Here is a 24,818-nt window from a genome sequence, read left to right on the forward strand (position 1 = left end):
AACTAAGGCCCGGGGGCCGGATGCAGCCCTCCAAAGTCATTGACCTGGCCCCCGCCCATAGTTTTAGACTTAGGCTCATCCAAAGTCTGAAATGACTTGAAGGCACACAACAACAACAATCCTAATTAACTTGACTATCTCATTGGCCAGAAGCAGGCCCACACTTCCCACTGAAATCCTGGTAGGATTATGTAGGTTAAAATTGTTTTTATTTTTAAATATTGTATTGTATTGTTCTTTCATTTACCAATATTGTGCTATGGTAATAATATCATACATTGTGTACCTATATACATATAATATTGATGATAATATTGTAATACAATATAATACTAATAATAATTCAATATAATAATATTAATTATATATTATATATTAAATGTAATATTGTTAATAATATTACAGATTAGTGGTATAGTACAATATAGTAATATATAATGCTAATATTGTGCTATGCTAATAATATAATATATTGTATGTACATACAACTTGTAAACTGCTCTGAGTCCCCTTCGGGATGAGAATGGGTGGGGTATAAATGTAGTAAACAAACAAACAAACAAATAATTGTTGTTGGGGGTTTTTTGCACTACAAATAAGACATGTGCAGTGTGCATAGGAATTTGTTTTTGTTTTTTTAAAATGATAATTCGGCCCCTCAACAGTCTGAGGGACCATGAACCGGCCCTCCACTTAAAAGGTTTGAGGACCCCTGATGTATGGCATGTAACAACCCCAAGCTGTCCTCCACATCCAGGTTCACTATAGGGTCACTATAGGTCAGAAACAACCTGAAAACATTAAAAAAAACTGATGGACACTCTAGATTTGATATCATGCTTCAGTAACAGTTTATATATTTTTTTAAAGTATTAAAGACATATAGTAAATATGCAAAGTGAAATATACATAGAAATGTGTATCTCACATTGCTGCACTTATCAGAAAGGTGCAATTGGTGACAACTCCCCACTGACTGCACTCTCACTCTCTTTGCCTCTGTTTAATAGAAAGCCTTGTGACATATCCACTGGGACAGCTGACCCATCCCATTCCACAGCCTACACCTCCACTAAAAGCAACATTTCTTCATAAGACACTTGCAATTAATCATGTGACCAATGACCATGTACAAGGACACATTAGGCTTTTTAAAGGGAAACCAGCCTTGTCTTAAATAAAATATGACCTGCCATGATTTACAGGACTTTCCTCTGTGAAGTGTGTGATCCACTTCACATTAAAAACAATGTGAATAATTTATATATATGGTGGCTTTAACCAACACTGTAGGGTGGGGTGGGGGTTGTCCAGAGCTCCAAGGTTTACATCTCACTTGTTCTACAGAAGCTAAATGCAGAATAAAAACAGATCTCCATGTATCAAGAGATAAAATGAGAATGATTGGTTCAGCTGCACTTTGAAGTATAACTGCATCATTCTCTTTATAAAATAAGGATTAATATTGGCACAGAGGAATAAACAGAAAGTAGAATTCAGTCTGCTAATGTTAATGTAGTCTGAATTAGGTACAGAAGATTATCACACAATTATAAACTGCCATGAATGGACTACCAGGTGTTGAATACCCAACAACCTTGGCTTTTTTGGGATGGAAGGATATGCTCATTTCATGTATGCAGTGAAATCTTAGCTAGATCACTTGATCAACTAATCCAGTATATATCTGTCATGTTTAGAATATATTCTTATAAACAACGTTAATAAGGATATATTCTAAACTGTATGGCTCATCAAGGTCCGATGAACCACACAATCATCAATGTCAGGTAGTCTAGAATTTCTCAGCTGTACTAACAACTCCATATAGAAAAAATAGCATATACAGAGAATATGGAGTTGAGTCCCTATATGGAGAGAAAAGCCAGCTAAAAAAACAAACAAATGAATGAATAGCAGGTATGCAAGTAAATATCCCCCACCATTTCTAAAGAGCTGCATTTAACCAAGCAGAAAAAAAGAAAAGAAAATATCTGTGTATACATACTTATGTGAATTATCTTCAATTCAGAAAATCTCTTGTCAAAATTTTGGCAGCTTGGGAATAACATCTGTTAAACAGACTATAATAAAGGACTTCAAGGTTCCCCCCTCCACCCCTTTTGTATTATTCTAATAAATGGGTAGGATCACTCTGCATTGTTTGTTGCTCTCAATAGCGTGATTTAGTCAAGCAAAATGTCCCTAAAATCATTTCTTTAAAAATAAATACAAATCTCGCAGAAAATGGACAAATGCCAAACTTGGTAATCTCAGATGTCTTGTATTATTAGTAATTACAATTACTACTCTTGTTAAGCCTGTACTCCATAGTATTCAAAAATAGCTTAGAGATGTTGATCACTCCCTTTAAACTGATTCCCTCATCATATCTAATATATGTCATAATAATTATAGGTTTCTACCTTGCTATCAAGCTGCAATGCAAGAGGACCAGCAGCAAATCCATCAGAAATTGACATGCTCCAATATACTGGGATGGTACACACGAAACACAAAACCATAGTTTAGCTTTGCAATGATGTGCCAAAGCAAATAAACTTCTTCCTTGCATACTTTCTTCTCCAGAAATGCTACACAGAAAAGGCAAGAAGTTTGTTGTATTACTGTGTTATTGAAAATGTAAACTCTGGTTAATCTCAACTATGGTTAGTGGAAACAAACTAGCTTCACAGACTACAGTTCGAAGTTGTCTTATTTCTACTTCCTGGTGTTAAAAAGTACAATCAGCTTTCCACCTTGTTCATTAATTTGATTCTCAAAATCTCTAGGTTCTTCAGTATGACTCTATAGCAAGCATGGGCAAACTTTGGCCCTACAGGTGTTTTGGACTTCAACACGCACAATTCCTAACAGCCTCGGGCTTAAGTGGCTGAGGGGAAAAGGAAAGGGCCTGAGGCTGTTAGGAATTGTGCGAGTTGAAGTCCAAAACACCTGTAGGGCCAAAGTTTGCCCATGCTGCTCTATAGTAACATTTCATCTGAAATTGACTACAGAGTTGCACTGGAGAACCTAAATATTCCTAGAGAAAACACTTATCTAGGCATTTGTAGATCCCCAAGTGCAATTCTATGATTAAACTTTTGATATTGGTCTAAACATTAGTCACAAGTTTCACAGTGGCTGTTATTTCTGTTTACAAAGGTTGAAAAGTCATGACAAGTTTCCAAAATGGAATAATCCAAAATGGAAGCAAGCATGAGTGTGGGGTTTTGCTGTGGCGCTCCTTTGAAACCCTAAACTGTGGCTGTCATCATTTACTTTACTCATTAAGTTTTCTTTTGTATATAAGAGGCAAAATATCTTGCTCATTCTGCTCCAAAGCGGTACCATTTTAAAGCTACTCACGCCATTAAATATCACTTTAAATGAAAGCAGCTGTTTTACAATTGTTTCTTGCAGATCTTTCTTTCAAATACAGTTAATGGCTGGTATACAGATGTCTTTAAAATGCCAGTTACCGGTATCAAGCATGAGAATATGACAAGAAACAATAGATTTGCTTCACAATATGCTACCAGGAGCTTTGAAATGTTGCTATTTGTTACACAAATGTAAGGACTATCAAGGTGTATGCGTGCACGCTATGATATCTATGAATATGGCAGCTATATTTTAAATAGAATATTATGTGCTATGGGCTGTGAGTGAAAGCACATTACAGAAGCATGTAGAGATATGCCCCTAAACCAGAGATATACAGACATAACAGCATTTTGCAATAAGAACTGCATGCCAACATGTTTCCATTCTAAAGATTATACCCTCCAGCAGGTGAGATGGACAACTTAGATGTGGGTTGAAACTACCTCCTCTTTGCTGAATGGTTCTGTAAAGATCAGTGCAATTTTACTGCATTTTGATCCTCTTTGAAAAGAATATAATAGGTCAGAGAACACACAAGTAACATTCACACTATACTGCCATGATTATACCCTGTGGCTTTGAGGTACAAGTAAAAAAAGACAAGTGATGGCTCTTGGGAAGCATGCTTTTTGAGAGAATGATCACTGGAAAATTGACAGTGAGATAGGAAGCATGGCAATGTTACCTTTTTGGACTACAACTCCATGGTGGCTGGCTGGCTAAAAATTCCTATAACTGTTGTTCAAAATAGCAATTTCCCTAATTCTGGAACCAGGACTTGGGGTGTGAGAACATCAGGCAACATGGATGGGATGTAACCTATGAAAGCGCATTTTCATTGCTTGCTCCAATTCTGGGCTCCACAGAAATTATATGCTGAACTACAGGATGTGAATCTACATTAGATGCCCTTACACTATTTTAGCACAAAGTGCCAACTTTACCTGTCATGGCAATATCCTAAAGAATGGGTTGCTGTGAGTTTTTTTGGCTGTATGGCCATGTTCTAGTAGCATTCTGTCCTGATGTTTCACCAGCCACAGATGCAGGCAAAGTGTGATTCCAGCCATGAAAGCCTTCAACAACACATCCTAAAGAATCCTGAGATTTGCCATTTACTGCAGAGTACTTAAGGTTCCAGTGTCTCTCTACAAACTGCAGGATTCCATAGAAAGTTGCCATATTTGTTAAAGAAAAGTCATATTGTGGTGTAGGTTGTGATTATGCGGTATGAAAAGGTTCCAGGACATGGGGGGAGTGAGCAAAAGTGTCATCAACTCTCCTACACTTTTACTGGGCAATCTAGGGCAGTTGGTGATTCAAGGAAAGGTTTCAGCAAAGGCTAACAGCCATTGTGTTCACCTTGTGTTGGCTCAGGGACCTTAGCCTCTGTTAGGAAGCTATAAAACAGCAAAGACCAATGGCTTAGGATGTCCAATGTACCTCACTCCCAATAGGGTAGGTGAATAAATCTAGCAGAATGGTACAATGGACACAGGTTGGACTCCATCACAAAATGATTTCCAAATGACATTTCCACTGCAACTGACATTTGGCCAAGAACACACTTGTTTTTGTCACTGGAACACATATAGCATGGCCTGTCCTTTTCAAAGGTTTGAAACCGCAGGCTTAAAGCTCTGGAAACAAATTGCACACACAACATGGGGCACTGCGAATCCAATCCCTAATAGAGCCTTCAGGAGGAAAAAGGCAGGAGCCGACTATCCTCTGCTCACCTCAATCACTTGTCGCTGATTGAGTTCAGCAGGACTTGCATCTGTGTAAATAAAAGCCTGAGAGGGTCAAGGAAATTAAGGGAAATAAGCGGAGAGAGAATCAGGCCACAGATATGTAAAGTGCTTTCCAGCTGCTCTACTGCACCTCCTTCAATCTGTCTCCAACCCCTTAAGCTTGGGCCGCTTAAACTCTGTATTTTCTACCGCCAGACAAAACACAGCCAGACATTAATTAAAGGGATAAAGAGCCCTTGCAGGGCTTTAAAACAGGAGTTTGCATAGAAAGCAATTTGTTATCTCACTGGAAATTTCAGCAGCAATTTGATCACTTAACATGACTCTGTGTTATGAATGTTTTATGATCTCCGGTTGGGCACCAATATACTAAGACGAACCTCTAGTTTTTGCCACTACATTATCTAAGGAAAGACACAACAAAATTTCCTCCAGCTTCCCTGCCTTCACAGTCTTTCAGATGGTGTGCCTAATTACCAATAAGAAGATAGCACCCTAAGCTGTTTCTCTCTTCTGTTTTTTGTAAAAGATGAGCAGAAGAGACCCTCAACAACCTCAGCAAATCAAGGGCGGCTGCATTGACGTTCAGGCGTGGAAATCTGGTCTAGACACTGCCACTCTCCTGCCCCCTTATTGCATCTTTGCACTCCAGAGAGCATAAATAAAAGATGAAGAGTTATGCAGGGGCAAAAATGCTGACTGAATATTAAGGAATGAGAAGCCAAGTGAGGGAATGTTTGCTTCTAAGCCAAAGAACAAACAAAGACAAAAGCACTTAAAGGGGCTCCTATGCATCTAAACAAAAGAAATGACTACTAATTGAGGAAAGCCAATAAATGTAAGAAATTTTAACAATATTTTTTAAAGGAATGCTTATAGTGACAAAAATTAAATACATTTATTTGTAAGTAGCATTTGTACAAGACTCAGGTAAGTTTGGGGCTGAATTTTCAGCCCCCGGACTGTACAAACTGTCCAAATTACTGGAAGCAGAGTGACACCAAATCCAGAAGTGGCAAAAAATTGATTTCTCATTTTAAAAATTGGATTTTTTAAAATGTTAAATAGTGCAAGAGTGCTGCAATTGGTTTAAAAATGAATCACTACTCTTGGAGACTTCTGGGGAGGAGAAATTTGTTCCTTTTGGTCACATGAAAGGGAAGTCTAGCAGAACAGGAAACACAAAAACCACTCTGGGGATGTAAATGGACCCTGGAACACATTTTACTATGCTGGTTTAGTGCTTTTAAGTGTTCACAGGACTCTGTGTACATTATTTTGTTGGCCCCATCTAAGGCTATCCATCCATCTTTGTCCTTTGAGTTCCAAATGGCATGAGGTAGCTTCTATTGGCTTCAGCCAATATATACTTAATTATATAGAGCACTGTCAACATGGTGCTACACAAAACAAACAAAAAAAGATAGACAATACATAAACTCTGGCCCTACATGGACAGAAACAATCTAAAGCAGTGGTTCTCAACCTAAGGTCCCCAGATGTTTTTGGACTTCAACTCCCAGAAATCCTAACAGCTGGTAAACTGGCTGGAATTTCTGGGAGTTTTAGACCAAAACACCTGGGGACCCACAGGTTGAGAACCACTGAGCTAGAGGAATCCATAGATACATAACTTCCTCCCAAGGTATTGCAACACATTGTATATGAAGCTTCCTTTGAAGGCAGTTCAGAAATGGCAGTGGGGACAGAACAAACTGGGAAATCACTTCCTGGGACTGGCCACATTGAATATCATTCCAGCATTACGCAACTACATTGCTTCCTAAGCAGTTTCCAGGATTGTTGGTTTAAAATCCTAAGGATCTCTGGAACAGATTACTTGAAGAAATCGTCATCCTTTTATGCTTTCCTCCAAGTTCCATCACCTACAGCAATATGCTATGTTGCTACTAGAAAAGCGTCAAAATTTTGTCACCTGTCATGGCTGAAAGCAATTTCATATCTTCAGGGACAAAGCAAGACATTTTTCAAGTATAATAAAGGATATCTTATATCACCTTTGAGACAAACAGAGAAAAATTATGCTACCAACTTCTTCCTTAGAGCTAGTCTCTAAGGTGCTACATTATCCCTTTGCATGCTGATCCAGACTAATACAAGCTGCGGCCTTGAATAAAGAAACAAGTGAGAAAGGCAATTTGGGTGGGAGGGAGGCATCCTAACTTGTGGCAGCTGGGCAAAAGGCTACGCATCATGTCAATTTCTAGTTAAGTTAATACAAACCATAAGTCATATCTACCAGCACAAGAAAACACAATGTCTCCCTACTTTTTCCTCCGTCCAAAGCAATTCAAATCGTCACACCTGTGGGTGAAATGAACCAGGGCTTGGTTGCCTTGTCTTATACATACACAAGCACCTTCATGCTCTGTAGCACATGCCAAATTAAAAGAAATTCATTTTTATATTTATGTTGCACCTTTTTATAGCCGTGCAGCACTCAAATGGCCCTATTAGATTATGTCACAGGAATGGCAGCCATCTAAATTTAGTAGATCTATCTTTAAGCAGCCTTTTCCACCAATCTATGTTGGACACAAAGATAGGCTAATGGCATTATAACTGCCTGGCTCCCCGTGGATCTTTCATTAAAAGCTGGCATTAGCCAACAACCTAATCCTCCTATTAAAGAGAAAAGTTGCACTGGAAAGTAGCATGCCTTTGTGAAATATTAGCAGTTTCATATTTAAATTCTCTAAGAACTCTCAGAAATATAACATTCATATCAGGTGATGAGTAAAGTCTGCCAGTTAGCTGTCATGTCTTTCATCAGATAATCTCTTGAAGAATGCTATAGTTTCTATCCAACATCATCATAGGTGAAAATTAATAATTCAAGAACTCAAGAGTTCAAAACTTTTTAAAAATCCCAGAACATCTCTGAAATCTATCTCCCAACTCCTTTAGCAATACCATCACCTCTTATTCTACTACTTCAATTCAACTGCCTCCCTGGTTGGTTTTCTGCTTCTTGTGCCTTTTAATTTGTTTCCATGTGTTTTAGTAATACACTCTTTTAGCCTTATAGGAACAGGGGGTTTCTTCTTTTATTGTCTTCTGTGCACTGCGGTTCCACTTTCCAAAGGAAGTGTTCTTGGCTATTAAGGTTTCTTTGGCTATGCTTCTTAACCACATGGGCATCCTCTTGGCCCAGGTTCCTCATTTGTTGTCAACATGTTATCCAAGCTTTTCGATTATTGTGGTTTTGAACAAACTCCAAGCGTTTCAGGAAGTGATACTACTGGGGCGGGGGGGGGGGGGGGTAGTCCTTGCATAGTTTTCAAGATTTCTTGTCAATAGCAAGATTATGCTTTTTACTTCAGTAGCAAACATTAAAGATAGCCAAGACTGGGCAGAAAATACGTATAACATATCAGTGTATTAGGGCAGCTGTATACAATGCATTAGTGCAGTGGTAGGAATCATAAGGACCTCCAGATATTTCTGGACTGAAAGTCCCATCAGCTGAAAGGAGCCCAGCTGATGATTACAGTTACTTGGAGTTGCAGTCCAACAATGTTTGAAAGGCTGCACAATTTTCACTCCTGTATATGGGGTCTGAAAGATCATGGTGCAAGACAAGTTGACAGAAAGGAGGGAGACTAACCCTACCTCCTTAAATCTGGCTTTTATGAAGCAAACACATCTGCATAGTAGGTACTCAAAATCATTTCTTCAAGACAACCCTAGGTAAGCAATATCTGAGAGATAGTTTTCATAGAAGAATACTTGAAATCTTCAAATTTTCACACTGAAGATGACCAAGTCAGAACAAAGGCCTCGTATGGCACTGAGGACAGAATACTACCAGAAAGACATACATATCTAAATGTGGTTCACACAAACATATGTCAGCTTTTGAATTGAGTGCAAAGTATTATCCTGAAGCCCTTTGCATAACATCCAACATTTTCCCTCCACCAGCTATCAAGCTTTGGTAGGAGACTGCTGCTTGCCAATGGGGAAAGGAGAGATTGGGGAGGAAACTCAACTGAGAAGAAAGCATAGGAGGGTGCACTACATTTATGAACACACTCCCATTTCCTTTCCCCTCTGAGCCAATATGAGTCACTTCGTCAACATCTAAAATTAAGCTGGAGGAGCCCTTGCCAGGCTTGGCAATTGTTGTAGGTGCATGATGAGATGCAAATGGATAGAGCAGTGGTTCCTAATCTTTGTCCCTCAAGATGTTTTAAACTTCAGTTCCTAGAATCTTTGATCATTGGCCAGGGGGTGGGGACTTCTAAAACATTGAGAGGACCAGAGATTGAGTATCAGTAAGATAGTCTACCACCTCTGCTTTATAGCCAGCTTATTTTGCCATTGAACTCCATACGCGTACAGTTTTATCAGTTGAAAAAAAATATTTTGGAGTTGGAAATTTCTAGGAGTCAAGACTCAACAATAGAAAGAGGCAACTATCAGGAAATGTTTATTCCATGCAAAGGTCAAAGTTGTCCCAGAACTGTGTTTTGTCAGCAATGGCTAGACAGAAACACTGATGAATTCAATAAGTGACTGATAGTCCAAGAGTCTGGCCTTCCAGATAGGTTCCCAAAAGGTCATACTAGTGTGATCATAACCAAAAGCCAAGATAAAGAGTATCTTTAGGGTACAGTGACATAAAACTTTCTGCATCATATTGAACTATGCCCCAGGCTCTATGGCACCATATGTCAGACAAAATCCTGTGCCTCACAGCTGTTTCTATGACCAGCCTGTGAACTCTGTTAAAAGGAAATGAGGATCCAGCTGCACTCATACAAAGCCAGACAGGGGTTTGCAGTCCTTTAAATGTATAAGCAGTCTATTAGAATGAACATGTAAGACTCATCTTCTCCCACAGAAAGGTTCAAGGAAGGGTCTTCTTGACTGTTGCAACTCAATTATTGAAGGTCCTTCTGTGGAAGGTCCCATTGGCCTCAATACTGATTTCCATCTAGTGCCAAGGCAAAATGGGTTATTTTATTAAAACCTTTGGGACTGAATTAACCTTAACTGTACATGTGCTTTGTTTTCAATCACTGCAACCTCTTAAACTAGTAATACAGTAGAGTCTCACTTATCCAACATAAACGGGCCGGCAGAATGTTGGATAAGCGAATATGTTGGATAAAAAGGAGGGATTAAGGAAAAGCCTATTAAACATCAAATTAGGTATGATTTTACAAATTAAGCACCAAAACATCATCTTTAACAACAAAATTGACAGAAAAAGTAGTTCAATATGCAGTAATGCTATGTAGTAATTACCATATTTACGAATTTAGTACCAAAACATCACAATGTATTGAAAACATTAACTACAAAAACATTGACTACTAAAAGGCAGACTGTGTTGGATAATCCAGAATGTTGGATAAGCGAATGTTGGATAATTGAGACTCTACTGTACTTGTTGTTTTGTTCCAGTTTCAGATTAAAATAATAAAATAATTTTAGCAAGATAAAAATGTTACGGTTTTATTGTTTTAATATGGAATGGAATTGAATTGCTTGCTGTTTTATCTGTACGCTACCCTGAAATCCCATGATAAAGGGCCAGTATAAACAAAGGAAAGCTCCATTCTTCTTTAACCTTCTTTTGTTTCTCAGAAAACTGTAACTCTCCACTTTCATTCCTTCAACAGATAACATTCAACACATTAACAAGACGAGACATTAGGAGCCACAGCCTTAGTCTTCTGCACATTCCCAATTGTTCTCTATGAATGAAAAAGGCACAAGTCGTATCATAAGAAGGAATGTCCCTTCCTAGCTAAAAACAGGAAGGCCCCTATGCATATGTGACTATTGTGTGCAATTCTTTGAAAGCAGAATCCTGAGAATGATAGGGAGAATCATACAGAATTTGAATATAGGAAGTCCTCTATATTTGCAGGTTTAGCTTTTGTGGATCTGATTCTTCATGGATTTATTGACATGTTCTCTCTAAGAATCTCTAGGTCTAGACTACACAATCTGTGGCCTTCCAGGTGTTTAGGACTTCAGCTCCAAAAATTCCTGACCATTTGACAATGGTCAAATGGCTAGGACTTCTTGGATTTGGGAGTCCAATACACCTGGAGGGCCACAAGTTGTGCAGGCCTGCTCTAGGTCTTCTAACGTGACTTTATGTTTAACTTTCATCAGAAACTAATCATAGGATTGCACTGGAGGACCTAGAGATGCTTAGAAATAATACTTCTGTAGAAATCTCTAGCTCTTCTAGGCTCACTCTATAGGCAACTTCCATTATAAGTTAGCCACATATTCACTCTGATGCTCTCTCAGTTAAAAAGAAATAGCAGTGTTTTGATTTGTGGCTTTTCCACTTTCACAGGAGGCCTGCACCCCTAACCCCACAAAACTGGCGAAGTGCGTTAAAGCACTGAGCTGGAGACCGAAAGGTCCCAGGTTCAAACCCCGGGAGTGGCGTGAGCAGCCGCTGTTAGCTCCAGCTCCAGCCAACCTAGCAGTTCGAAAACATGCCAATGTGAGTAGATCAATAGGTACCGCTCTGGCGGGAAGGTAACAGCGCTCCATGCAGTCATGCCGGCCACATGACCTTGGAGGTGTCTATGGACAACGCCAGCTCCTCGGCTTAGAAATTGAGATGAGCACCAACCCCCAGAGTCAGACATGCCTGGACTTAACGTCAGGAGAAACCTTTACCTTTACCTTATTGTATCATTAAACTACAACTTTCATTACTCTTTCCCATTGAACATGCTGGCTAGGGCTGTTGGGAACTGCTATCTTCCAACACCTGGAGCATCACAAGACTCCATCCCTGATTTAAAGAAAGATTTGCCGATGTGTCATAGTACAGCATCCATCTTTCAGAATCAATGTGTTCTATATTGGATGGGAAAGATAGGTCTCATACTCCACCTCACTCTATGCAAGAATGGGGAAGGCTGATTTATATGAATTCCAGAAAGCTATAAACTCCATAGTGAAGAAAGAGAACCAGGCCAGAATACACGAAACCTACCTGACTGGACTATATATAGAGAAACCCAAACACCATACAATTAAAACCATTCATGACAAGGGGAAAGAACAGTTAAACATCAAAAGCGAGCTATGCTCCTAGTGGGTGTAGAAAGGTATGTAGCTTGCAAACATAAAGGACAGAAGCACACAGGGAAAAATAAACACTGAACAAACCTTGAATTGCCTATCCAACATGCCTAATGCTGCAAGTATTGTGGATGTTTATAATATGACTTGCACACATCAAACAAAGGTTTTGTCATCATAAGGAAACAAAATCTAGGGCTGAGAGAGAGAAATGGTTCTTGGCTGTCTGACAGGTTTCTCAGCTTCTGACATAAAATGATGTGACAATGATCCTTGCTGAAGTGGCACTCAAAGCTGACATAAAAACACCCACACATAGATTCAGGCTTAAATGTTGTTCCTTAAAATATGAGCATTCTCTATCACACACACACAAACCTAAAATACACCAATATTTTTGTTTACAGTTTTATTTTTGAAAAAATAGAGCTTCTCTTCTAGTTTTCCTCTCAAAAAGCAACACTACTCTTTGGGTCTATCTTAATCTCTCTAAGAAGAGAATGTGTTCTCTGTTTGTGCAGAATATGCCTACCATTGTTTAGCAAATAGCACTTCTACTGTCCTTAAAATGTGATGTTAAAAGTGAATGTCTTCCATTCCAAATCTATTTGTGTCCCATCCTTCCAATGATATTCTCTTTACAAAATCAGTTCCATCAATGGAATATTGCAGGCACTCATGCCAAGGAGCAGTGCTCTTCCAAACATTCATACTCACTCTGTCTTTATCATCAGCTACGTCACAAAGGATGTCATCACGGTCAAGGATTCCCCCATCACCATGTTCCAGACGATGTACTTGTATCCAGTAGTTTGGATCCTGTATAGAAACAAAGAGATGCACACATATCATATAGATGAAAGCAAAGGTTCCTCCCATAGTTAGTGAATCCATAGCAACCTCTTTGAAACCATCTCACCAGGTTAAAACCCCTCAATTAAAAGCCGGCTGCTATCTATAAATTGAAATGACTGATCCATCTAGATTGACAGTGTCTGCGATAAATCTTCATCACATCTTTTTTCTAATCATCATCATTGTCATCATCTCCTTTTTCTCTTAGAAGAGACAACAGGAATGTATAAGATCCTTTCTCTAGTGATACAACCAATGCAGTCCAGGATTTCATGCATCTAAACCACTGGAATTACCACTAGTTTAAAAATCATACTGCCTAAAAGTGGGGGTATGTGTACTATGTTCCTAAACCCTAAAGAACAACTTCTTTGGAAGGGAGACAAAGAAAGCGTAAAACAAATACTGTGCTTCGAAGATGTCTGCATGCACATAAAGCATCCTAATCCAATATGATGCCTTGCAGATGTCCTGAACTACATCTCTCACTAGGGCAAATCAATGTGGCCATTAATCAGGTATGATAACAAATGTAATTCAAAATATTTGGAGAGCAGCAGTTTAGGAGCAACTGGAGTAAGGCAATAGTTGGACTATGCTTTTCAAAATCCCTGATCACCAGGGAAACCATTAGTATAGTAGCATACAGTGGGGTCTTGTATCACAGCCTATGTAAGCAACTTCCCTTAGAACTCAAGAGAAGTTTGCCTTTATTGACTCTGGGAGCAACTACAAAGGAAAGTCAGACTGTACAAATGAGTTCCCCATATGTGCATATAAATATGTCCTTTGGAACTTTGAAGCAAAGATCAAAACTTTGAAAGTATTGCAAAATCACAGGAATCTTAGTGGGAAATAATGAAATGAAGAATGAGAAAATCTTTGAGATCTGACAAGGGCAGAGAAGGATGACATTTTAGAACCAACTCAAGTTAAGACATGAATGGAGAAGCACCAAAGTAGGTTATAGTAACCTATCTTAAATAAGAAGTAGCAAAACATGGGCAAAAAATCCACAAGAATCCAGAGAGCTGCAGCTTGCAGTTCATTATATCCAAACATGCTTATGTTTACTTTAGCCAGATGAATCAGTTTGCAAACTCTGAAATGTTGGGAGCCGGTAGTAGAGAGCCAAGGGCATTGTTAAACTATAGCAAATAAAACATTCTTGCACAGTTAATCACAAACCTGTTATGCTTGGAGCCAATATTAGAACATGTATCACAGTTTTTAACTGTTCTAAATCAGGGATAGGCTAGACAAGTTGTATGTGTGTGTTTTTAAATAAAGAGGAATATTTTGAAGTTGCTGAGTCAGCTAAGGCTAAGAGGGCTAATCTCTAAGAAAATGAATCCAGGAATATTATTTGGGGGCACAAGAGAGGAACCATTTTCAACTGTCCTGGAATTTCCTACCTATAACGTGTGCCAACCATTCATTATCTTTGCCCATTTTATATTTCTGCTTGACAATAGGATTGTAATACAGTAGAGTCTCACTAATCCAAGCCTCGCTTATCCACGCCTCTGAATAATCCAAGCCATTTTTGTAGTCAATGTTTTCAATATATCGTGATACTTTGGTGCTAAATTCGTAAATACAGTAATTACAACATAACATTACTGCTTATTGAACTACTTTTTCTGTCAAATTTGTTGTATAACATGAAGTTTTGGTGCTTAATTTGTAAAATCATAACCTAATTTGATGTTTAATAGGCTTTTCCTTAATCCCTCCTTATTATCCAAGATATTCGCTTATCCAAGCTTCTGCCGGCCTATTTAGCTTGGATAAGTGAGACTCTACTGTAATAGTAAATAAGTAACTTAATGCTTGTTAGTACAGTAGACTTGCTTAGTATGCAGGGTTGTAAAATGCAGTTTCATTTCGAAGAGCTTTGAATACCATAGAATTGCTCTGGAAGATCTAACGATGCGTAGGGAAGTTGAAAACAATAGAATCACACTGAAAGCTTGGAGAGAACACTTCTCTGGGCATTTTTGGGTTCTTCAGTGCAATTCTATGATATATTTCAGCTAGAAGCCCAAGACATTCATTTCAGCTTCCAGATTATGCAAAAATTGTATTGCATAATGAATACTAGAATGGATCCCTCATGTAATATGCTGTATGCAGATCTGGAATGCACTGCATTTGTTTCAATGTATCATAATGCCAATTAAAGTTTCCTGAAGATTGTTTAGTTAAGCTACTGAAATTTTTCATTCTCCCAATCCCATCATTTCAATAAATGTGAGTTTTAAATATGTACTAACTTTTTAAATTTTATATACAATACCACATTTGATCTTGGCCAAAAGGCCAAGAAGCCAGTGTTGAAATTAATGAGATGACTGAAGAAGATTAAAGACCAATCTTTCTAATATTATCAGATCAATATTCATAGCCAAAATAGAGGGCTTTTTCTTTTAAAACTACTAGGTTTTCTGCTCTACCCCCTTTCCTTTCCTCTTTCCACCAAAATCAACACACTGAATATCTATAGTCACTTCTACTTACAGGCTACATAGCCTGCTTTACTAGTTCTCTGCATTCGCAGTGTTTTTTTCTTTTTTTAAGCTGCAAGGTATATAGTGTGTAACACAACCTATATATTGTACTGAGTACAAACTTTCCCCTCCCAATCACATCATCGTTGGCAGCACAACTAGAAAGAAAAAGACCAAAAAAGCACATGCTTTCATGTGACACTTACAAAAAAAAAGATTATAAAACAAAACTACGGTATCTTATTTCAATCTCATTAGGCAAGAGGTGGCTGTTCTGCTCCTTCATACCTCATAGATTGAGTAAGAGTTTATATTTATAGAATCCCTAACAATGGTACATAAGAGGAAGGAAAAGCTTTAAAAGAGGCATCAAAAAGAAAAAAAGAAAAAGGATTCTGTGGGAGGAACGCAAGTAGTTCAGAGGACTTCTTAAAACAAAAACTGGAGGCAGAGGGAAAGCAATGATCAGCTCAGCCCTCCTTTGACTGAAATTATTGAACTTTATCAAATGCAAAACCGTGGACTTACCAGCCACATTTGAATTCAGAAAATTATGTCAAAATACTAATTTTCATGTTTAAAAAGGCACCCAGACCCTGCCTGATATACTGAAAGCAAGCAGGGTCAAACCTGGATTATATTTCCAAATACCCTCCTGGGTCCTTGGAAGGTAACTCTTCTATAGAAGGAGAATAATTTCCAAGCTGCCACTCCTTAAGACTAGGTTTTAACAGAATACTTTGGATTCTGAGATGTGTTTCACAACCATTTAGTAGCAAAGTAACTGTCTCTTTCTTATCAAATTTGTGGTTTGGTGCGGTTTCCTTAAAAATAAGTTACAATTGGTTGGAGTAATTGGTCTGCTTAATGTAAGGAGTAAATTGTTATGTTTCTGTGAACCTTAGCTCATACCCAACCACATCTTATGCTAATTCAAAACACACCAGATATCCTTCTTCCACTTTAACTTGCACAATAAGGAAACCAAAGAAGAGCACTCTAGTCTTCGTTTTAAGACAGAATTAAGCTTATGGAGATGTTATCTCAAAATGCAAACAAATCCAAACCATGTATAATCTAGCAAATGAACATGAACATCTTCTAAACATGAACATCTTCACAGTTCCTTCTGGTCCAATCTAAGACAAGATGCGTACTCCAGTTTTTGATAACATGGACTATTACAACTCAGTGTCAAAGAGCTGCCCCCATTTCAGAACTAAATAAATATGATTGTTCAATTTGAGCAGAGTACCACAGTATTTAGTACTAATTAACATACCATTCTTGATTTCTTTTGGAAAGAGCTTTGGATGAGAAGGAGAGCTATTTACATACAATTGGGAGCGGAAATCGTGGATTGTCAGAGCGGAACTGTGTATGATCCTATCTGCAGGATACACCATGTTTACAAGAAGACTCCTATATACTACTATATGACTTAGTTTGGACTAAATCGATTAAGTGCAGTGAGAAGCTATTTCCCACAAATGTAGATCAGATACACTAGAATAATTAACTGTATAGGACCATTGGGTTGCTATGACCTTTTCAGGCTGGATAACCATGTTCCAGCAGCATTCTCTCCTAATGTTTTGCCTGCATCTGTGGCAGGCATCTTCAGAGATCCACAGGTATATATACACTCCACTTGCCTCACTGCCAACAGAACATCTGAAGATATCAACCACAGATGCAGATGAAACATTAGGTATGAATATTGCTGGAACATGACCATACAGCCTGAAAAATCACAGCAACTCAATGATTCCAGCCTGAAAAAATGTACAGGACCATGTTGGAAATCTATTCTTGGTAGATGATGAAACAACAAGTGCCTGTGCTGTACATATGGTCATCTGCACCTCTAGAGGTGCATTATGTACAAAACAGTGGGATTCTGCTATAGTGTTCATTCAAATGGAAATGAATGTCCAAACTCAATATGCCCACATTATGTGTTACCAGGACTGCTGGCTGATTTTTAGTCCAGTTTTCCTTGAAGTTGCATGTATAGCTCCAATAATAATTTCTTGCTCCAAGCAAAGGCATTTGTTTACATCTGAAGGACAGCCATGTGTACTGAGGCCATGCTCATTCATACTGAAATCACAGATAAATCAGAAGTATTTCTTTGCAATGAAAGATAAGAGTTCAGATTTACACTGTGGGAAACACCATTGCTAAAAACACGAACTTTGGTTGCTGCTCTGGTTATCTAAAGACATCTTAAAGGGTAATGTATAGTATAGTTAAGCCAGGAATTTCTAGGTCCAATAACACTGTATCCATGAATGCACAAGGCAGTTTTATCCAAGCAAAAATCTTTTAGCTTGAATTATCGTAGGGGGAAACAATGGGGAACTTGTTATAAAGCTACTGAAAAGATTTGACTGTTAAATAAAGGGTAGGGAAGATATGGCCCATCACATATTGATTGATCAATTGCCATATTGGTGAGGGCTGATGGATGTTCTGTCACAGCCATATCTGGAGGAACATATATTCCCTTCTCCGGATCCATATGCAGCACAATGAACTTAATATCACCAGAAACCTTATTTTTCTGCACATGAGCTCTTATCTTAACTCACGCTCTATTCTTTTGAAAGTGCCAGCAGGTATTGTTTATCTTTCAACAAATGTCCAGAAGGAGAATGGCTTTATTTCATCTTACAGCCATATTATCCATACTAACAATTCTAGGAAAGCTGGAGAGAAGTCTTTTGTGACTCTTCCTGTTCAACAAGGTGCCAACATAAAACAGTAGGTCAGCAAGACTAGACAGGGCAGGAAACGCCCACAAACTAGTTTGACAGCAGCTTAAGTTACAACTACCACCTCTCGTAAGTAAATATGAACATACTTTCAGTACTTTTGCTGACAGTCTCTCACTCTATACAGAATAGCCTTTTTCTCTTCACATGAACCAATGAAGTTACATCTTCACATGAACCAATGAAGAAGAAAAAATATCATGTTCTCTTTTGGAGAAAAACTTATTTTAACAAAACCAGCACTGCCAGTTTACAGCAATAAATTTCAACATTTCAATCAGGTTTACAATCACCCTGTAAGACATTACTTGCAGAGCTTGGATACAATAACGTTATGACGAGATGCTCCAAAATCCCCCAAACAGAATGGTCTGGGGATTTTAGCCCCTAAGTGTAACTTTTCAATGTATTGCAGATAGGGGGGCTCAGGTGATAAATTAATATGCTTATTAATTCTACAAGTAAATGCATTATTTAAACTAGATTTTTAAACCTGTGCCTTTACATATGTAACCATAACATGTAAAATTAAAGGCAAAGATCTTTTGGGGGCATAAGGTTTTTCCATGCTAACTTACAGTATTAGCACTTTTAATAACTTTGGATGAGACTATTAATTAATAGAATTCATGTACATCTTGAAAACAGAATATGCTCTTTCAGACTAATGAACTTGGACACTATAATTATAAGACCTATATCGACTGCTTTATATTCTTGGACAGCTTATGGGAAGACTGGCCTATTTAATCAGAAAACCTGATATGCAGCACAATGATATGATCATTTAGCTATACAAGTCAAAACAAGTGAAGTCTCTTGTTTCCTGCTTACGCCCAGTTACATTTTGATGACACTCAGAATGTCAATGAAACAATGCAAATTATGCAATCCAGAGACTTAAAAGAAATGAATAGGTTTTAAGCTATTGACCTAAAGAAGGCAGGGTTATGAATACAAACACTTTACAGCTTTACAATTTGCTATAAATAAATGTTTTGGCACTTACATAGAAATAACCTCTTCTCTCACACAATGAATCTACAGAAGCAACAAGCATAATAATTGTGTTAGTCTTTAAGGTGCCACAAGACTCTTTGTTGGATTTATTGCACCTTAACTTGCTTGAGGAAGCAAAATGAAGCAGTCTGAAAGCAATTTGCTGAACAAAAAGAAAACTGATGGCTATAACACCGTTTTACAATTAGTAGCAACAGGAGAGCACAACGACCCGTGGATTCCATAATCCAAAAATAAAGGGAAAGAAACCATGGCCAAGTGTTGTGTCATCTGAAACAAACCAAGGTAGTAAACTACTGATTGAAATGAGTATTGATTAGTATGATTAAGCAGTACACCAACAACAAGGAAGCCATGTTGATAAAGGCATTTTGGCCACCTCTATAAACCATCTACTGAAAGGCAACGATTTCATGTCAGTAAGATCTTTCCATATGAGCGGTGCATAGCTCACGGAGCTAAGCCCTTATTGTGCTGTATTGCAGAGTCAATATGTACTTAGGCGATCTCTCAATGTCCCAGTATGATAGCCTTCCAAGTGGAGTGTCTTGGCAGTGGATACGTAGGTGACTGTAGTGCCCTATCCTTGACCCGCATGTTCTTCCACAGTGAGGGCATTGGTTTCCAGGTGGAAGGCAGTCCCGGTCAGGGTTGGCTTGATGCGCCTTCCTCCTGGCACGTTTCTCCCTTTCACCCTCCATTCGTGCTTCTTCAAATTCCACAAGACTTCTGGTCACAGCTCACCTTAGAGCACTCAAGGGCCAGGGCTTCCCAGTTCTCGATGTCTATGCCACAGTTTTATGGTTAGCTCAGTATGTAATGATAATTCTACATTTTTGTACCCTCTAAGTATTCTGATATGGGAATGCAAATTGTGATTAATCCTCTTTTCAGGTTTTTCTCTCCTTCTACTGTTCCCCTTTATCCTCAGTTTGCTTCAGTTTCTGCAGACTGAGGCCCCTCTTACACAGCCATATAAAATCCAGATTATCTGCTTTGAAAATCTGGATTATATGGCAGTGTAGAAGAGGCCTGAGTTCAAAGTGCAGAAGTAATTTGTCCTCAATTAACTCAGCAAGAGAAGAGAGAAATGCACTGACACCTCGCCTCTTCCAACAGACTCAAGCAAAAGCAAACTGCAGCAGGCTCTCCTAGCTTGTGTCTTCTTCTTCATTAATAACTTTGTCATTTTGACCATATGACTTGCCAATTTTCATCTCTGAAATGCTCGAGGATTTCCATCTAGGACACATGGGCTTTGCAGTCACTATTCACCACTTCCTCAACATAGCCATTAGGATATGAAAAGTTTTCACTTCCATTTTCTAGTAAATGTTGTTAAACGTGTCTAAAGTAAAAAAAAGTAATAGTACTGTTATCTGTGGTTATAAAGCAGGTGTTGTGAACCAATAGCCTTTCAGATGTTGCTGGGCTCCATCGCCCATCAGATACTACCAGCATCTTAACAAAAAAAACCTATAAGCTTTAGGGTCTGACTTGAAAGCATACAACAACAACCACCACCAACCACCATTATGTTTTTACCAGGAAACAATGATCAAATAATGCCATTATCCCAAACCACTGAAATTAGAGCATTTCTTCTGTTAATAATAAATGGGAAACATAATCCCTCTCTCTTGTTTTTGAAAACTATAAACAAAATATTAAAACCTGTTATTTTCATGGGAGTACAAAGAGCTTTCTGTTTCAAATGACAAGCTACAGCCAAACTCGAAATATTTTAATTCAGCACTACATGGGAGCTATGCCACCTTAGCTTCTCAGACAAGAGAAATGCTAGCATTCCTCAATGCCCAGAGAAAGCAAAGGGGAAAATATTCCTTAAACTTCTCAAGCAAAGAATTTTCATGTTAATAACAACTGCAACTTTCAGGAGTTCTATGTGTATATGTTTTCAGTCTATCATTGGTGCACTTGTTTTAATGTTTGCGTCTGACATTAATATCTTAAGCTCACAGTGTCAATACCATGCCTCGCCACCATGAAAAGATTACACAGTACAATTTGTTTGAAACTATTATGTTTCCAAAGGTCCCTAATAGGAGGCCAGTAGAGAGCACTGTTTGAACAGTGCTAAGACAATAGCTTATTATTCAGAGGTTGCAACATTTCTGAATCAACTGCACAGTCTTGACACCAAGATCTATAAATACTCATTAACTATTTTTTTCAATGAAAGGAGTTTAAGGCATTCACAACATTTATATGATTTGATTTATCTAAGTAGGTAAACTGCTGTGAAGCAGTTGATGACATTTTAAAACTTTCTAATTGGTATACAGTGGTTTTACTAACTATATAAATACTAGACATGGGCCCGGGATTTGTACCACCCGTTTGATTCGTGCTTCTGTTTCATATCGTCCATTCAGATGGCACGGAACGGGAAGGACCCCTGGAAATAATAATAATAATAATAATAATAAAACTTTATTTATAACCCGCCACCATCTCCCCAATGGGGACTCGGGGCGGCTTACATGGGGCCATGCCCAGACACCATACAATATAACAAAATAAAACAATATATCATAACACAATATAATAGTACAAAAATAATCATATACATTACAACACAGATCAGAGCAGACAGGGCGGGCCAGATGAACATTTAATTAAAAACTCGGGAGAGAGAGGCATATAAATAAAGAGAACAGGGGTATAAGATGGAACAGTCCAGACAGTCCAAAGAATAAAATCCAAGGGGAGTAATCAAAGGTATATAACATTTACTCCCCGAAGGCACATCGAAAAAGGAAATAAACTCAATCCGAAAGGAAATAAACTCAATCCGAAAGGCAGGTGGGAATGGGTACCGGCTCCAAGCCTACTTTTTGGATTGATAGCCACATGCATAAGCCCAAAGCACCCGGGCCTGCAAGACCCTGCACCCATCTGCTGAGTAAGCAGCGCTCCTTACTCAGCCGTCAGGTGCAGGGCCTTGCAGGCCTGGGTGCTTTGGGCCTACACTTTTGATTGCAGAGCAAGGATGCGATGGGTCTTCAGCCCCAGCCAGGGGTTCTTCATCTCCCCAGATGGTGAAGCAAACCCCATCCAAAAGTGCATGCTGGGATGGGGAGCCTGAGTGGGAACCCCCCCCCCACACACACACACACAAATAATGGGCCAAAAGAAAACAGATCTTTCGGCACCAAAAAACCAAAAACAAATATCTGCCCTACCAATTTCGGGAGGTTCAGTAGAAATGGATCTGGTCCCCCACCGAAAGCCGAGATATGAAACAGAATAAAGTTTACCCCGAATACACAAGACTAATACATACCCTACAAGTACCCAATGCCATCTGATTTTTGGAAGCTAAACAGAGTCAGCCATGGTGAGTACTTGGATGGGAGAGAACCAATGAATACCTAATGTTGTAGGCAATATTTCAGAAAAAGGACTGTCAAATCCACCTTTAAATATTCCTTGCATAAGAAACCACTTTGGAAATTATGAGGTCACCATAGGTCAACAGGTGTCTTGAAAGCATATATCCCACCTTAAGATTTGATGGCATACCGGTGTGTTGAAAATCTTTTAGTCATTGATGCCACTGACCTAAGAAGTATAGTGGTCCAACATAACAAGAGTATACCTCTGTTACGCAGTTTCATGAACTATAAATCCCAAGATTCATAGGACAGTACTATGAAAGTGTATTTTATTTATTTACCTTTTTATACCCCGCCTTTCTCTACCCTGAGGGTGACTCAAGGCAGCTTACAAACCGCACTTGTCAGTGCCTTAAAACATAAAACATGAACACGAGATAAAAATGGATTAAAATTAGTGCGTACATAATAGCATAGATGAAATACATTATAATATTAAAACACGTCATCCAGAATCAGTGTCTAGGCCGTACCGTAGTCAAATTGCACAATTTCCCATAAAACCTATTGCACTGCTCTATTTTTCAAAGCCTGCTCCCAAAGGCAGGTTTTTATTCTCTTTCTAAAAGCTAGGAGGGAGGGGGCTGATCTAATATCACTGGAGAGGGAGTTCCACAACCGAGGTGCCACCACTGAGAAGGCCCCGATATCGTCTCCACCAGTCGCGCTTGCGAAGAAGGTGGGATCGAGAGCAGATCCTCCCCAGATGTTCTTAAACTCCGAGGTGGCTCATGGGGAGAGATATGTTTGGGCAGGTAGACTGGGCCGGAACTATTAAGGGCTTTATAGGCTAAAGCCAGCACTCTGAATTGTGCTCGGTAGCAGACTGGCAGCCAGTGGGGCTGATGTAACAGGGGGGTGGTATGCTTTCTGTACGCTGCTCCAGTGAGCAACCTGGCTATTGCGAGCTGGACCAATTGGAGCTTCCGAACAGTCTTCAAAGGCAACCCTATGTAGAGTGTGTTGCAGTAATCTATACGGAATGTAAGCAGAGCATGGACCATGTTCTGGTTATATCCCATATAGAATGTGCAGTTTAGATGCACACCCTAACAGACAACCCATATATTACACATAAAAGGTTGTCAGAATTTTAGACTAAAAAAATAATATTGACGATGCTGGATATGTGTAAGACATATTCTTCAATGCTTTGTTTGCATAGACCTTGGCTTCTCTAAAGATCATCTTTTAAAAAGCTTTGCACATTTAGAAAATGTTCTCCTAAAAATCTGTGTAGCCTGATTCTCCCTGGTGTACTCATTTACTACATGCAGAGGGGTTTTGATTTGTTTTTACTGGAGGTGGTGATACTGAAAATGAAATCAAATCTAAGGACGAACGTGTACTTATTAAATTCTCTGTGCCCTGGCCTTTGTGTCCCAGAAACTGGTAGCTAAAGCAACAAATTAAATTCAACGGAGACACACACAAAGAAGTCTTAAGAGGCATAAAAATGATACCAACAGCAAAAGGCAAGGACAGGAAAGGTACAGATAGGAGATAAGCAAGTCATTTGGCTTGCAAATACAAAGCATGTCAAAACAAGACACTTAGTATGTCACTGAAGAAAATAACAAACCAAGACTTCAAGGCAGTGGGGTAATTTAGGAAAAATAAAGGGGAATGCAGCTCTGGGACATTTTGCAAAACAGTCAAAAGGCTGACTTTTGCCTGGAGTTACGAGAGTAACTGGTAAATATGTCTTGCTCTGGCAAGAGAATATGGGGATAATGAAATCTTTAGATTTTACTAATATTTGCCATGTTAGCATGGAACATAAATGATCCTCCAGAGGCCACTACACTGTGCTGTTGATAGGACCTAGAATCCATTAATATTTGGAAGGGTACATACTTTTCTTATATGCCTCTATGACTGCCCATATATATGTTTTCAATACTAGGGATGATGGTTTCTGTGAGTTTCCTTAGTATGCTTCATTCATCACCTTCTAATTGAGAGCATATGTTAAATGACAACTGCGAACTTATTCAGTGTGTTAATTAT

General features: G+C 38.7%; 1 protein-coding gene across 1 annotated transcript in view; it reads right to left on the reverse strand.

Annotated features, from left to right (window-relative positions):
* Positions 1-24,818, reverse strand: part of pard3 (par-3 family cell polarity regulator) — a gene marked incomplete in the record, with an annotated part of 618,554 nt that overhangs the window by 524,331 nt on the left and 69,405 nt on the right. The window contains 1 exon segment of the mRNA XM_062984552.1: positions 12,945-13,046. Within this exon segment, the coding sequence (XP_062840622.1) occupies positions 12,945-13,046 (102 nt within the window).

The sequence above is a fragment of the Anolis carolinensis genome, chromosome 6 (genome assembly GCF_035594765.1).
Source record: "Anolis carolinensis isolate JA03-04 chromosome 6, rAnoCar3.1.pri, whole genome shotgun sequence".
Classification (NCBI taxonomy): domain Eukaryota; kingdom Metazoa; phylum Chordata; class Lepidosauria; order Squamata; family Dactyloidae; genus Anolis; species Anolis carolinensis.